The 13,239-nt window shown below is 37.9% G+C and overlaps 2 protein-coding genes across 2 annotated transcripts; both read right to left on the bottom strand.

Annotated features, from left to right (window-relative positions):
* Positions 1-1,022: 1,022 nt before the first annotated feature.
* LOC131785786 (neuropeptide Y receptor type 1-like) lies at positions 1,023-2,276 on the bottom strand. The gene has a single exon (XM_059102729.2). The coding sequence runs from the start codon at positions 2,161-2,163 to the stop codon at positions 1,114-1,116; it is 1,050 nt and encodes a 349-aa protein (XP_058958712.1). The 5' UTR covers positions 2,164-2,276; the 3' UTR covers positions 1,023-1,113.
* A 6,656-nt stretch (positions 2,277-8,932) lies between these two features.
* LOC131785798 (growth hormone secretagogue receptor type 1-like) lies at positions 8,933-11,084 on the bottom strand. Its single transcript, XM_059102742.2, has one exon. The coding sequence runs from the start codon at positions 10,989-10,991 to the stop codon at positions 9,912-9,914; it is 1,080 nt and encodes a 359-aa protein (XP_058958725.2). The 5' UTR covers positions 10,992-11,084; the 3' UTR covers positions 8,933-9,911.
* Between the last annotated feature and the right edge of the window lie 2,155 nt (positions 11,085-13,239).

Raw genomic sequence — 13,239 nt, 5'->3', positions numbered from 1 at the left:
GTTATTTTCTCTCGATAAAATTGAATTTACCCACGGTAAGGGAAATATCAACTTTGTTATTTCGTTATTCAGAGTACTAACCCACAGGTTACCTTAACCCTCTTTTTTTGCCAGAGGCTCAATTCTGTTTCTTGGAATCACAGGATCATTGGCTTCTAACACAATAACTTAGTATTATAATTCTCTTCTGCAAATTTTATCCACGAGCTCACCATAGTAAAACTCTGATTTTTAGCACGTAATCAGGCTGGGTGGAATTCATTAAATGTGTGATCCGTATTACCACCAGCGGCTAATAGCATCAAGTTATTACTTAAGTTGAAAAGCCTCTGCCTAAGATTAAAGCAGAAGCTAGGAATGGTCGGAGGAATTGCCGGTACTACAAAAGTGAGCGACTGTGAAAGAACGTTGTTGCGACTAACGAAGGATAACCGCAAGACTGGACACGTGGGAAGAGAGGGCCGAGATTTTTCAACTGCGGGAGTTGATGAAACTGTTCCCGACAAGAGGACGTTTTGTTACCTGTGGTTTCACTCTATATACAAACTCATAAACAACCGTCATGCTGAGCAAGGCAACAAAATGACTTTCCCATGCGCTTGGGACGAATCGAATTCAGCAACAAATGGTTCTAGAAATGACCTTTAATTACTCTATCAAACACAATGATTTGACAGCTAAAGAAATTTGGCAGTTCAAATGTCGCATATAATTTTCTGTCAGACAAGATGGCCTAAACCTATCCCCCAAACAAATTCCCGGATGTTAACTGTTAGAGAGAAATTAATTCCAAATTTTCATCTGAACATTAGGTTAATTTCTTTATTCCGGCTTCATTTCTAGAGAAATGTTTTATTTCAATTTGATTTACATTGCCTCAGAGACAAACTCTGTGTTTTACTGATTGATTCCATATGAGTAACAGGCTAACCAGACCACAATAATTAACATGACTTCCCCTTTATCACAGCAAAAGGAAACGTATGACACATTATGGCGGGTAAATTCCCTGACGCGTTTAATTTTTTTTTTTGCTTGGCTTTTCTTGTTTTTTTTTCTTTGTTCTTTCATTTTAAAATCTGTTGTTATCTACTTCTCTCAGTCGTCGATAGGTCAACTGAGGATTGGTAAAAGTCTTCTAAGGCCTCTACGATATATCCTCGTAAATATCAAGCAGGTGCATGGATTCAAAGCGCTCCAAGACAACACCATGAATCCAGCTATGAACCTAAGCACCGTTTCAAACGCACAAATGGGTGGGTCATCCCAATCCCAGAGGAATATTCGAGTGAACATATAAACAACCGTCGGTATCATGCATGAAACGAAGCAAATTACTAAGGCCACCGTCATTTGGATGACCTTTCTTCGTTGTTGCTCTAGACGACGTAGTTGATAGGAAAGTTGTGTCCTGTTTCGGTTGTTTCTCTTCTTCAAGATCCAGGCAATGGTCCCATACACAATGATTAGAAGAGAAATTGGTGTGATGACAAAAGCGATGTGAATTGTTGTGCTATATATCTTGTGTGTTTTTTGACGATCGAAGGCTGGTTCCCAGTCAAACACGCAAAGAGTTTCTCCGTCTTCCTCTGAAATCAGTCTGAAAGTATAAAAATAGGGAGAGTGAACTGCAGAGGCGATGATCCACGTACACAGAATTCCAATAACACGTGCTTTCGCTGACTCGAATGTGGTGTTTAGTGGAGACAGTGCAGACACTAGTCTATCCAGTGATATCAAGAGTAGGCTTTCGATTGATACAATAAGGGAAACATCAGGAAGAAAGTGACACAGTTTGCAAAGAATGTTTCCCAGTAGCCAAGGACTGTCAACTTTCCAAGAATCTGGTCCCGCAGAGATGTTAACGATTCTGATGAGCATGATGGTCAGAGGAATAAACAAGTCGGATACTGCCATGTTGAACACGAAGTAATAGACGGATTTTCGCAACTGTTTGTTTTTGTAAGTGATTATCAGGATCAAAATGTTTCCAGAAAGAGAAACAAGAAGGATGAGAGAGTAAGCCAGTGCTTTGAAGAATATTTCAGTCCGGTTGTCTTCTTTCCCAAAACATTCTCGGTCGTCTGAAATCTCAGCATCCTCCGATATGTTTGCCGAAGTGTTTCCACAGCCAAGTTGTTCCAAGGTACAATTTGAAAACATCTTAATACTCTAGATTAATAAGCAAAGAATGTCCTTGCAAAGCTCTTCCCGCCTGCTTATCGAAGTTGCGCTCATGAAGCTTTGGTATCACGTCTGAGTCCGCTTTGGTATGCTGTTCTTACTTATACACTTATTTCTCATTAATCTGTACGTGACATGGCTTTGAGCTTCTTGCAAATCACCTGCTTTTGTCATGTAGGCATATTCATTCCGCGATAAGAAATTGTAGTTTTACTAGAACATATATATTTCTTACATATAGACGGCTGTCTATTTTGTTTTACTGCCTAATGGAATTGTCCTTTTTATCTGCCGGTTTTTTCAAGGACAGATTTTTAGAATGACTTCTTAAGTATATATTCCATTCGATAACTACAGGGCGACCATAAGCGCCGCTCATAAATGTCTTCTTTGCATGACAAAGGGTCAATTGCTTAAAAGGCACTATTGTAAGCGTTGTTGAGGAAGAGTTGTCTCTTTCACCCTAGTTACACAGCAAGATGCCCTTAGATGATGAGCCGATGGCGCCATGAAACTAATCCGTGGCGCAAAGTAATTACGCAGTTTCCTTTGTCATGCCCGATTCTAGCTGACTGGGATGAACTGATTTTTGAGATAAAAGACTGGCAATTTGTTTGAAAAATAGACGGTTAATAAATTGTTTTCTGACTCCTAATGTTTCTTGAGAGCGATATTCGCGAAGTTCCTATGTTTCCAATGTTGGATTCAGGCTAGCGTCCTGTGTGTTTTATTTTTTATCCCTCACGGCCTGAATTTTATGAGGCCATAAAGCTCAACTAACCCCTGATTGGCGTAAGTAATGCATTTATCATTTTCAACGCCATCTCACTGACTCCTCAACTGCGTGAAGTCAGGGTAAGTTTGGAATTTTGTGTGCTTGATCATGAACTTTTTCTCTGTCAAAAGTAAAATGGTGCAGGTGTCAAGCGAAAGAGATGAGAAGTTATGTTAGCACACTAGAAAGAAACTACTCGACGGCAAAGTGGCTATCAACTCTTTGATCAAAATACATAACAGAGCTCAATTGATTAAAGCCTTCCTTAACAACCGGTATTTTTTTGGTTATTGCATTGTTCTGTGTCTACAAGGAAATGCCGCTAACCATTTGTCCTTCGTTGAATTTGATGGGAATGTTTTATCAATGTATCTCTCGCTGAAATTTACTGCACTTTGTTGCATTGTGAATTTTTTTTTATAATCCCAGCAGATTTTGCCCTTTTCTGGCAAAAACGGCGCTCAAAAAACAATATATGCTATTGAATTTTTTTTCAACTAGTCTCTTTTAAAAGTACCCTACCCACAGTTTTTGCCCACCTCTATATACACTGAGAGAAGGGGCCAAAGAGGATTCATCCTACTTAATATTTTAAGACCTAATTGTGGATCTCGAACTCTCCTAGCTCGATGGTTGACAAACTGAGCGAATTGCTCGACTGTCGTATTCTCACCCGAGCGAATGTCTGATCACTTCCTGGCCGGTCTTTCCTTGCCCTAGATAAATACATATTTCGAGTCATGTTCGTAGGGAATATTTGGCTATCATTTTGTAAAAAGATTGATTGAACTACATGCAAATGAGTTCTGGAGAGAATGCTGTGCCCGAGAAACAATGCAATTTTAAATTAGGTAGACAAATGAATAGATTACTTGGGTCTTTTAATTAGTTGTTACTCCACCACTTTATCCGAAAATAAAAGCAAAAACATCTGTAGCCTTCAACTGGCTTAGATTGAGGGAGATTTTTACATCTCCCAACATCTTCTTGTGACTCCTTGCTTTCGAAGTTTTCTTACAACTTCTTGTTACTATCAAATAGAAGTGCATGATTTAAAGAATTAGGATTACATAGTCTGAAACATTAAGCTACAGGCTCCGACTTGAAGCGGATCATCCTTGTCAGTCAGTCCCGCAGAAGGATTAACAACTTCCATGATGCAACAGAGAGCAATAAATCTCAGTAAGCAATGATTTAATCAATGACTGCAAAAAGAAAAGAAATCAGGGGAAGACAAACTATTAGCGGTAATACTATGTAGAATAAAGAGAAAAAAAACTTAAACTGCTATTAGACCTTCCTTTTGCCGATGGCTCGGTGTTTAAGAATGACTATCACATTTATGTTTTGGTAACAAACTGTTGATAAATTAGTCTTGTCTGTTATCAGATTCTAAGGAAAAGTACACAGGCTTCAAAGGAAATCTCTCTTCATTAATACATTTGCATTTCATGTATCGTGGCTCGTGCTTCACAATTTCATGCTTTCAGATTCAATGTTGGCGCCATAAACACTCGGTAATAAATGTTTACCGATGATATCCACTTTCATCTCCATGCCATGAAATTGTTTAATGAGGCTTTGCGTGATATATTCAAAGAGAAAAACCTAATAGCAAGGCTTTGCTTGATTGAAAAAGGTTAGATGATGTGAACCAATTAGGTGATAGAACAGTCGTGACACATGTCTCTGAATTTGCAATTAATGATAATAAAATCAGTACCACCAATTTTTTTTCGTCTTTCCATTGTGCTGATAAGATTGATTGCTGGATATTCCATCAAAATCACTCCTTGATTTAAGGCCTACAGTTTCGATATAGTCAACTTCCCTTTTTTATTCTTGCAGTCATTACAGTGGATTCCCCGTGGAAACGTGTGGGAAGAAAAGCTAAAAATTTCACAGGTTAAAATTCAATATTATGAAGCAACACAGACATTGTGCCAATCATCGCGCGAATCCTAACACCAAAAGACCGCACTCTATTCGTTTGAAGTGATGAAAAGAAAACATTCAATCAAGTTTCCAAATGTCCATAAAGTTCGGTTAGGATAAGCACTAGCTATTTGCAAAGCAAAAGCGAAACGTTTTCGACAGTAGTACATTAGAGTGGTTTAGCAAGAGGACGGGAACTTCATTTCAGAACGGGAAAGCGCGCGGATAATCTGGACACGACTCTATTTCGACTTCCGGTGTTAGCGTTGCCGTTCTCCCCATCAAGTTCAGGACGTCATTTCGCTGGTTTTCCCGTCGTGATCAAAACGCCTAGGATTTGCGTTAAGTGTGCACCTATAAACGAGATAGTGTTGTTTGGAATGATTTCAGAACTCATTTCCAGGATAACCAGGTTCCTTTCTTTGTTTTATTCGGTGAATTTGTGAAAATTTACCGCTACATTTATTCTGGATTACCGAAAGGAAACACGATCGTCAGCAAGCTATCTAAGATTTTAGGGCTCAGTTACCTTTTTTAATTGAGTGTGGCTTTAAGCAACGTGAGGGCTTTTCTTTGATACATTTCTTAAACCATGTATGAAAACTCTAAGAACGGGTGCTGTTAATTTTATCGTGAATTAATTCATCAATAAATTAAACTTGCTTCATGTTGAAGTTTATCAAAATGAAACAACACGAAGGTTACTTGCTATATTATTCGGCGTTATTTGTTGTTATTGTCGTTTTTAACTTTGATTAAAAAGTGTTCGGCGGATTGAAGTCAGAGATAAAAAAATTTGAGAATCGCTCGGGTTTACACTATTTTATGTCTTTAGTTTTGATCAGCGCCGGTGAAAACTTAGACAAGAAAGTCATCTACGAAAGAAAATAACAATCAACTTGATTTCGGCACGGCTTTCTAAATCTATTAATTTGATTCAGTCTTGAACGACTTTATTCGTTAAAAAAGTTAAATTAAACAAAAACAAAATAAAACAGGAACGAAGTCTGATTCCTCAGTCTAACCGTTTCGTCAGTGACTAGTTTGAGTGCATTTCATTCGTTCATGGTTAAACGGGAACTCATTGTAAACAACTCCATCGTTGGGTCGCTTGATCTCTACATTTTTTCGCCATAACTTCTGATAACTCCGTTCAAAATGCATTGCAACTCTAAGAAGGTGGTGCTCAAAAGAGGTTTACTGTCATGATTGAGAAGAATATTCAGTAGACAAGGGAAAAAACGGCGACGATTTCAATTCCAAATTATACTTTACAAAATTATGAAGAAAAACGAGTAGTGCTGAAATCTAGAAGCACGAGACGAAATGACAGCGATACAAATCATAGAAAAAAATTATTTTAGTGGGCTTCAAAATTTGATAGATGAATCTGCAGACTCGAGACTTAGCTGTTTAATCGCCCATGTGGATTCATATTAACAACTCACTTGAAGTAAACTATCCTCGGTTTGTGCTTGTTTCACTCTCAAAGAAGATAATTTCGTTGTCCTTCAAGCGGTCTGTGAAACCGAAAATTCAAAGCTGATAATGATTCTAAAGAGCCAAGGTTAGGATATTCAAGAACAAATATAACGTGGACGATTCGTTGAAACGAATGCTAAGTCACTTTTCAACACAACGCGATGGTGTTCTCGACCCGGTTTTTTCTCGGCATTTTTGCTGCGCGCGCCGTTCTGAAATGACGTTCCCGTCCTCTTGCTAAACTCTATTATCAGGGTAAATAGGCGCCGTCCGCTAAATTGCATATTTAATTTCGTTAGGTAATTCTCGATGGTAAGAGTTTGGTATTAACTCCTATATTACTTTATTAGTATACAACCCACAAAATTAATAATCAGGAGACAGACGAAACTTTTTCTTTTTTGTAAAATGCAAGGAAAGTTTACGATTTGGCGCGCTGCGCAATGCATGGGCGCGAACAAGTGCCACCCGTGTAGCGGTCGGGGAGTTCCTAAAGCAGAAAGTTCGGTGACGCTTTTTGTGGGTAAACATATGTTTTTTTGGAATTCATGCTGTTTATAACCCCTCTTAACTTAAAATATAAAGTAAGGCAGTCTTGCAGATGTATCAGTACAAAGGTTGCGGGAAGGCTGGCAGTCACCAGCACACGTATGGACATATTTCTTCAAGTTGTGTTTAACCTTGAGCTGGTTCCATAGGGTTTTTGCTCAACGTTGGCGCGCGCGCCAGCGTATTGTTTTTCAAGAAAATATTTTGTTTTCGCTTTTCTATGTCATTAAAAGACATCCAAAGGCGATTAGCAAGGTTCGGACTATCGTTCGCTGTATTATACATTAAAAAAAATTATTTTCGTCATTAATGATTAAGCAGAGGCTCCACGAAGGGAGGCGCTCGCTAGTAATAATTTGGCTTTGCTTTTGATTTTCTTCAATTTTCTTCGGCGAAAACTCTCAAAATTTTCACAAGTTTCGAAAATTCTCTTGCCGATTATTTAAAAGAAGAGGGTTACAAAGGTAGTTTTCTCGCTATTTGCAATTTTATGTTTTCTTCCTCTATCTCAAATTTTTCCTATGAATTTTTTTCATTAACAGGTATCAGGAAGGGCACAAATATATTTAACGGTCCAGCAAATCTTCAGGTCTCCAGGAAATTCCACAGAGGGAAGCGCGATAAATTTTACTTGAAAGATCTCTATTTTCTTTGTCGCAAAACATTACGTAATGGAATAGAACTTCGCCAAGATCGGTATCTGAGCATGCATAGACTTTCGAATCGCGGACAACGAGTATTCATTAAGCATTTAATTTCAGACTTGCGAAATTCTTGGACATCCAACATAAGCACTACTGGACATCAGTGGCCCTGTATTCTATTGTTGCTCTGTGAAAGATAATAAGGTACATACCTTTAAGCGATTCATTTCGAGGAATCCTTGCAAGCATCATCGAAATGCTGCACTATGGAAAATATAAAGAAGATCTTAGAGCCCGTTTTGTAAGTTGTTCTTTTTCCTCGCAGCCGTCTTCGTAATTCGGTTTTCGCTGAACAAATTTTGTAGCCTTTTCTTAACAATTCCCCCGTTGTTTTCATTATTTTGAGGTCTTCTCGAAGCAACCGAACGCGCCGCGGGTGTTATGTTGGCCTTTTTCAGGCGTAAAAGGCCTACAAATTCCCAGGGTCCCAGAGTCCATGATGCGGATATATTTTTTACACACCTCTTGTGATAAGAATCGTGCGATCGTATCGAGCCGCCTCATTTGTTTTGCTCGGCGATATTTTTAGAGCTCGCGCCATGTTCGGGTCCAGATCTCGCGCGATCAAAAAAACCCTATGAAGCCCCTTTAAACAACACTCTCAGAAGTATACTCTTAGGTAAAGCTAATCCTCGGCAGCATTCTAATAAGCACACCCTATGGGAAATAATGTAAAAGAAAACAATTTTACCCTTCCCTCTAACTAAATCGGATTCCACCCCTTCATAGATTCACTTCGCCTCATGCTATTTCCTAAGTGTGTTAAGAAGTTTAATCACTTATCTGTCACAACACCAACAAGTCTACGCTTGACAAAAAGTTATCTTTTCCCAACTTTACGCATTTTTACAGCGAGTTTTCCCTCCTCGCGTACCACGCTCACTAATATCCTCCTTCATTCCTCGGCTTTGAACATTATCATATACACGCAAGTCCCTAGAACGGATCAATTAAATTCCAAAGTAATAAAATGGGTAAAAATATTAATCCAAGCCACAAATTAATGTCTATTCAAAGGACAACTTTTACTCTGTCACTTTCTGTTATCGTAGCTATGAATTACACCATATTGTTTTCATAATTTTTTGTGACTTTAAGTTCTCTCTCAAGCTATTTTCATTTTCTGTCCAGATTAGGTTTAAAAAAAAGGTTGAAAATAGGATGAATGGGTATTCGTTTCTGTTTCAAAGTTTTTATTGCCTAGAAACTGTGAATATTACACATATCAGATACCTACAGACTATGATTAAATCTTGTGGATATTATCATAACATCCACAAGATTTAATCATAAACACGGCGTATGGCAACCACCGTTACATCATGACGCTAAGTTAATGTTGCCTCGTAGCAATCACGCAACACTTAATACTCAGGATAATAAAGAAATAAATCAGAGATTTATGCAAAAGGCCTTATTCCTGTAATTACGTTATATGCAAGCTTTTGGGTTACATAGCTTTCCATGTTTGTAAAAACGCAAACTTCAAATTGATAGAATAATGATATTTTAATAGCGTCGGTGTACTGCTACACATGCTCTCTAGCCGTACAAAGTAAACTGTCTCAGCACATATAGCCCTAAAGGTAACAAGTCTACAGTTTTAATAATAATAAACTGGTGATTTTTATTGCAAGTCTCCTTACCTCAAACGGGCCACACTATGATCAAGTGAAACAATAAAACGGGACTATGCTTAAAGGGGCTTAGTTTCTGGGGCTAATTTGTTAGAAAAATAAAAAGCAGAGTTTAAAATAAAGAGAGGATGTTGCGCAGTAGTATTTTCTTGTCTTCGCTAAAAAGCCTTTCGAAGACTACAAGTCCAATTTATAGGAAACAAAAACAAACTCTACAAACGTCAATTAAGAACGTAAAGATTTCCACTTTATCTTCGATAAGATGTCGTGTACACTGTTATTGAAAAGATAGCTCTTTGTATTCTACTCAAATACAACTGGTCGTTGTTGAGTTCTTCGTATGTTAATGATGTTTAACAGCAAATTTAGTCTATTCTTTCGGTTGTTTATATTTTCGTTTACGGATATCTGTTTTTTTTTAAGTGTAAACTTAATTTTGTTAGGATCAACGTTCTGATAACTGCGAAAAATTTTTCTCTATTTCCTTTATCTTACCTTTATTCTATTTTTTCTATCTTTACTCCATGATATTTTTGTTTATTAACATCGGTTTTTAATGTATGATATTAATTTTGTTGGGATTAACGCTTAGAAAATAGAGAAGATGTTTTACTCGATTCAGCGTTCTCAGGAACATAACATTACTTATCGAGTAGCAGTTACATGGACGACATTGGAGCTAAATGGTAAAATTCGCACAAGGCTGCTCCGATAGACGTTAATACAAATTAAACAAATGCATGGATTTACAGCACTCCAAGCATGAACCATAAAGAAAGAAAAGAATGGAATCCACGTGTGAAATGAGCACGCTTGCAGGTCGTCAGTCCAGTTCCAAATAAAAATCATGGTGAACATGTAAACAAAAAGTGGGGTCGTGCAAATAAAAAAAGCAATTATTATAGCTGCTGACATTCGGATAGTTTTACGGAGCTTCTGATCCCGTTGGCGTTGTATGCAAGATAATTCTCTTTGTCTCCTTTTGTTGTTATTACTTAAAGTCCACGCGATGATGCCGTACACAAAGACCAAGAGGCAGAAAGGCACTAAAAAGAAAATGATATATGTTGCTGTGACAAACTTCTTGTGTGTCTCTAGGTGATCTGCGATTGTAGGTTCCCAAAGCTGCTTGCAATATGCTTCGTTTTGGTCGGAGAACAATTGAAAAGTGTAAAAATAAGGTGCATGAAGAGCAGACGCGATAAGCCATGTGCACGAGATAGCAGTCAATCGTACCTTTGGGGAGATGAGACTGGCTTTAAACGGAAAGACCACAGCTAAGAGCCTGTCAAATGAGATCAATAGAAGGGTCTGGATAGAGACTATTAACGAAACATCTGGAAGAAAGTAGCAAAGTTTGCACAAAATATTTCCGAGTAGCCATGGATTGGAAACTTTCCAGGAGTCAGATCCTGAGATTATCTGAACGACTGTGATAGGCATGATGGTGAAAGGGTTAAATAGATCGGAAAAGGCCATGTTAAAGACGAAGAAGTTGATGGGTGACCTTCGCAGCTGTCTGTTTTTGTAGAAGATTAATAAAACCAGGACATTCCCGACGAAGGAAACCACGAGAATCAAGGAGTAAGCTATGGCTTTCCAAGCTTTTTCGGCCTGGCCATTTCTTGGAACGCAATCTTGGTCAGTGGTGCTTTGAGCTGCTGCATGTTCCGCGTCGGATGAAAAGTTTTTGATTAGTTGTCCCCAGCTTGAATTTCCAATCATCGTTAAGCGAGGGGTTTTGTATGATCAAAGATCGATTATCCTTGTGTTCAGTTGAACTCGATATGACGAACTTTAAACCGTGCTTTACCGCCTGCGCTGAAAAAGTGGTCTGAAAAACGAATATTAGGTTTGCTTTTAAAGGCTTTGTGTCTTCCATAATTTGTGCTTGACTCGATGATCTCTTCAACCCATTTATTTCACGCTTTTTGTACTGTAGAGAAGAACCTGGCAGGCTTTAAGTTACAAATCTGTTTTCCTGGTTGAAAGTGGGGAAAATAGCCTTTTAGTTAAGAGCATATTTTTCATATAAGATTTCAAATATCAACTTACTTATTGGTACAAGTCTCATTTTCTCATTGCGGAACTTAGGAAGGCAGATAAATGAGAATAGAAGCAAGCACATCACGCCTTCAAAATGCAAGTTCAAAACCTTAAGGCGAAAGTAAATTCTCCGCTTAAAATGTACTAGAGTCCTAGTTTGCCGCAGTTCTTGCTAAGATGTCCACTTGAATTATTTCAAAAGCTTCCGCTCGTTTCCTTTCCCTAGAGACCCTGAACAAGAGCTCGATGCGACATAGTCACTCAGGCTCATTTAAAGCAAACAATCATATATTTGTGCCTCACTAAGCACCTATCCTGCCAGTTCTTTTATGTTTTCAGTTGAATTGAGCGAAAATGCCTAGTTACGTGACGATTCCCTGCAAATGTCTAACACAGGTCGTTTTCCGTAATAGAGAGCAACTCATCAGGAGCGTGAGCAATTTGACAGCAATATGATGTTATTCAAGCTTTATTGATTTGCTACAAATAGATATTTGTTTTTTCCAAGCAAAGTTTAAAATTTATCCAGCATGGTTGTGGCCTTAAAAACAAATCCTTAAAGTGAAACGTATCCGGTACTCAAATGAAAAGAGTCTCTTACACAAGAGTTTAACGAGAGGTACTTCCATACGATCTATCTGCTTTACTGATGGAAAAACTTTACAACCTGTCTTAGCTGGTTGGTTCACTTTTGCTTTAAAAGTGGTTCAGTTACCAATAAATGTTAGAAAGAGGAAGTATACTTTATGGAGGACTTAAAGTAACGCAAACATGGAAGAGCACAAAATATGTTTTTTAAAAATATAAATTGTCCACTAAGGTTAATGACGTTCAATTTCATTAACTGAAATTTTTATTCAACAGAAGAACTAAAGCGTAAATAACGTTGAACTATACATCTTGCCTGTCACTTTTTTCGTAGGTCAGATCTTTTTCTCAATTAGGCATGTTGAAGCGTCCAAAAAATTATTCAGTAGTGAGTCACCTGTTAACTTAACTTTTCCATTAGGGAGACAGATGTTTCCTTATGAAACGTACAAGAAGACTCTTGCACTTGAGCCAAAATGTTTGAGTTCGCCTAATGACAACATTTGAGTGGGAATCCTGAGATACGGATAAAAATATTGAGTTGAAGGGCTTGTTGAAAACTGCTTACAACTCATGCCTTCGTAAAAGGCTTACTTTGGTGAAACCTCATTACTTTTTACCATAATTTTTTTTCTTTTCTAAATATAGGAAGTCGAGCTCAAACAGATACTATGTCTTGTATGTTTTTTTTATATATCACTTTTCTACATCCTACACACAAATGTTAACTTTGAATTTGCTTTCTTGAAATATCTGATATCAGCCATTGTACCTCCTATGTCTACCGTGTGATGCGTCCGTTTAATACTAACTTCCTGTCTCCTCTTTCCGACAACAACTTTGTTTAAACACATTATCTCGCAAATTAATACCCGTAGGTTAATCAGTCCCACGCGGTATTCGAATTTCTCAAATAAGTTTCCTCATCACCTTTTTGGAAAACGGCAAACGACATATATTTATTCTACTTTTCCATTTAACTCCAAAAACCCTGAAGAAAATCAATCTATAAATGTCTTATTCATAAGTTATTTTTGTTTCAATTTACAAGCGGCTGAGAGCAGATATCCAGGCGCTTCATTTTTGTAGTTGATTGTTTGCTCTAGAGGACGCAATACAACTCCTTATTACTTTGATAATGCTCGGATTTTCTATTGCTGGCAAGGATCCACCATAAAAAAGGAAAAAGTCGGGAGGTGAGCAGAAACGATATATGCGTAATTCCTAGAAAAAAATCGTAATTGCATGATGTTCGCTCTAAGTTACTGGTATCGAGCTTTAGTCAAGCTATGTTCTGTTTGGTGCTCCCTTAAGGAAGCTCCATGGGACTTTGGCTCAA

This window comes from Pocillopora verrucosa, chromosome 14 (assembly GCF_036669915.1).
Source record: "Pocillopora verrucosa isolate sample1 chromosome 14, ASM3666991v2, whole genome shotgun sequence".
NCBI lineage: Eukaryota > Metazoa > Cnidaria > Anthozoa > Scleractinia > Pocilloporidae > Pocillopora > Pocillopora verrucosa.
The sequence above is the reverse complement of the archived record's forward strand: the minus strand, read 5'-3'. Positions and strand labels throughout refer to the sequence as shown.

Coding starts and splice junctions, on each gene's coding strand:
- LOC131785786 (XM_059102729.2), bottom strand. CDS start 2,163: ATGTTTTCAAATTGTACCTTGGAACAACTTGGCTGTGGAAACACTTCG.
- LOC131785798 (XM_059102742.2), bottom strand. CDS start 10,991: ATGATTGGAAATTCAAGCTGGGGACAACTAATCAAAAACTTTTCATCC.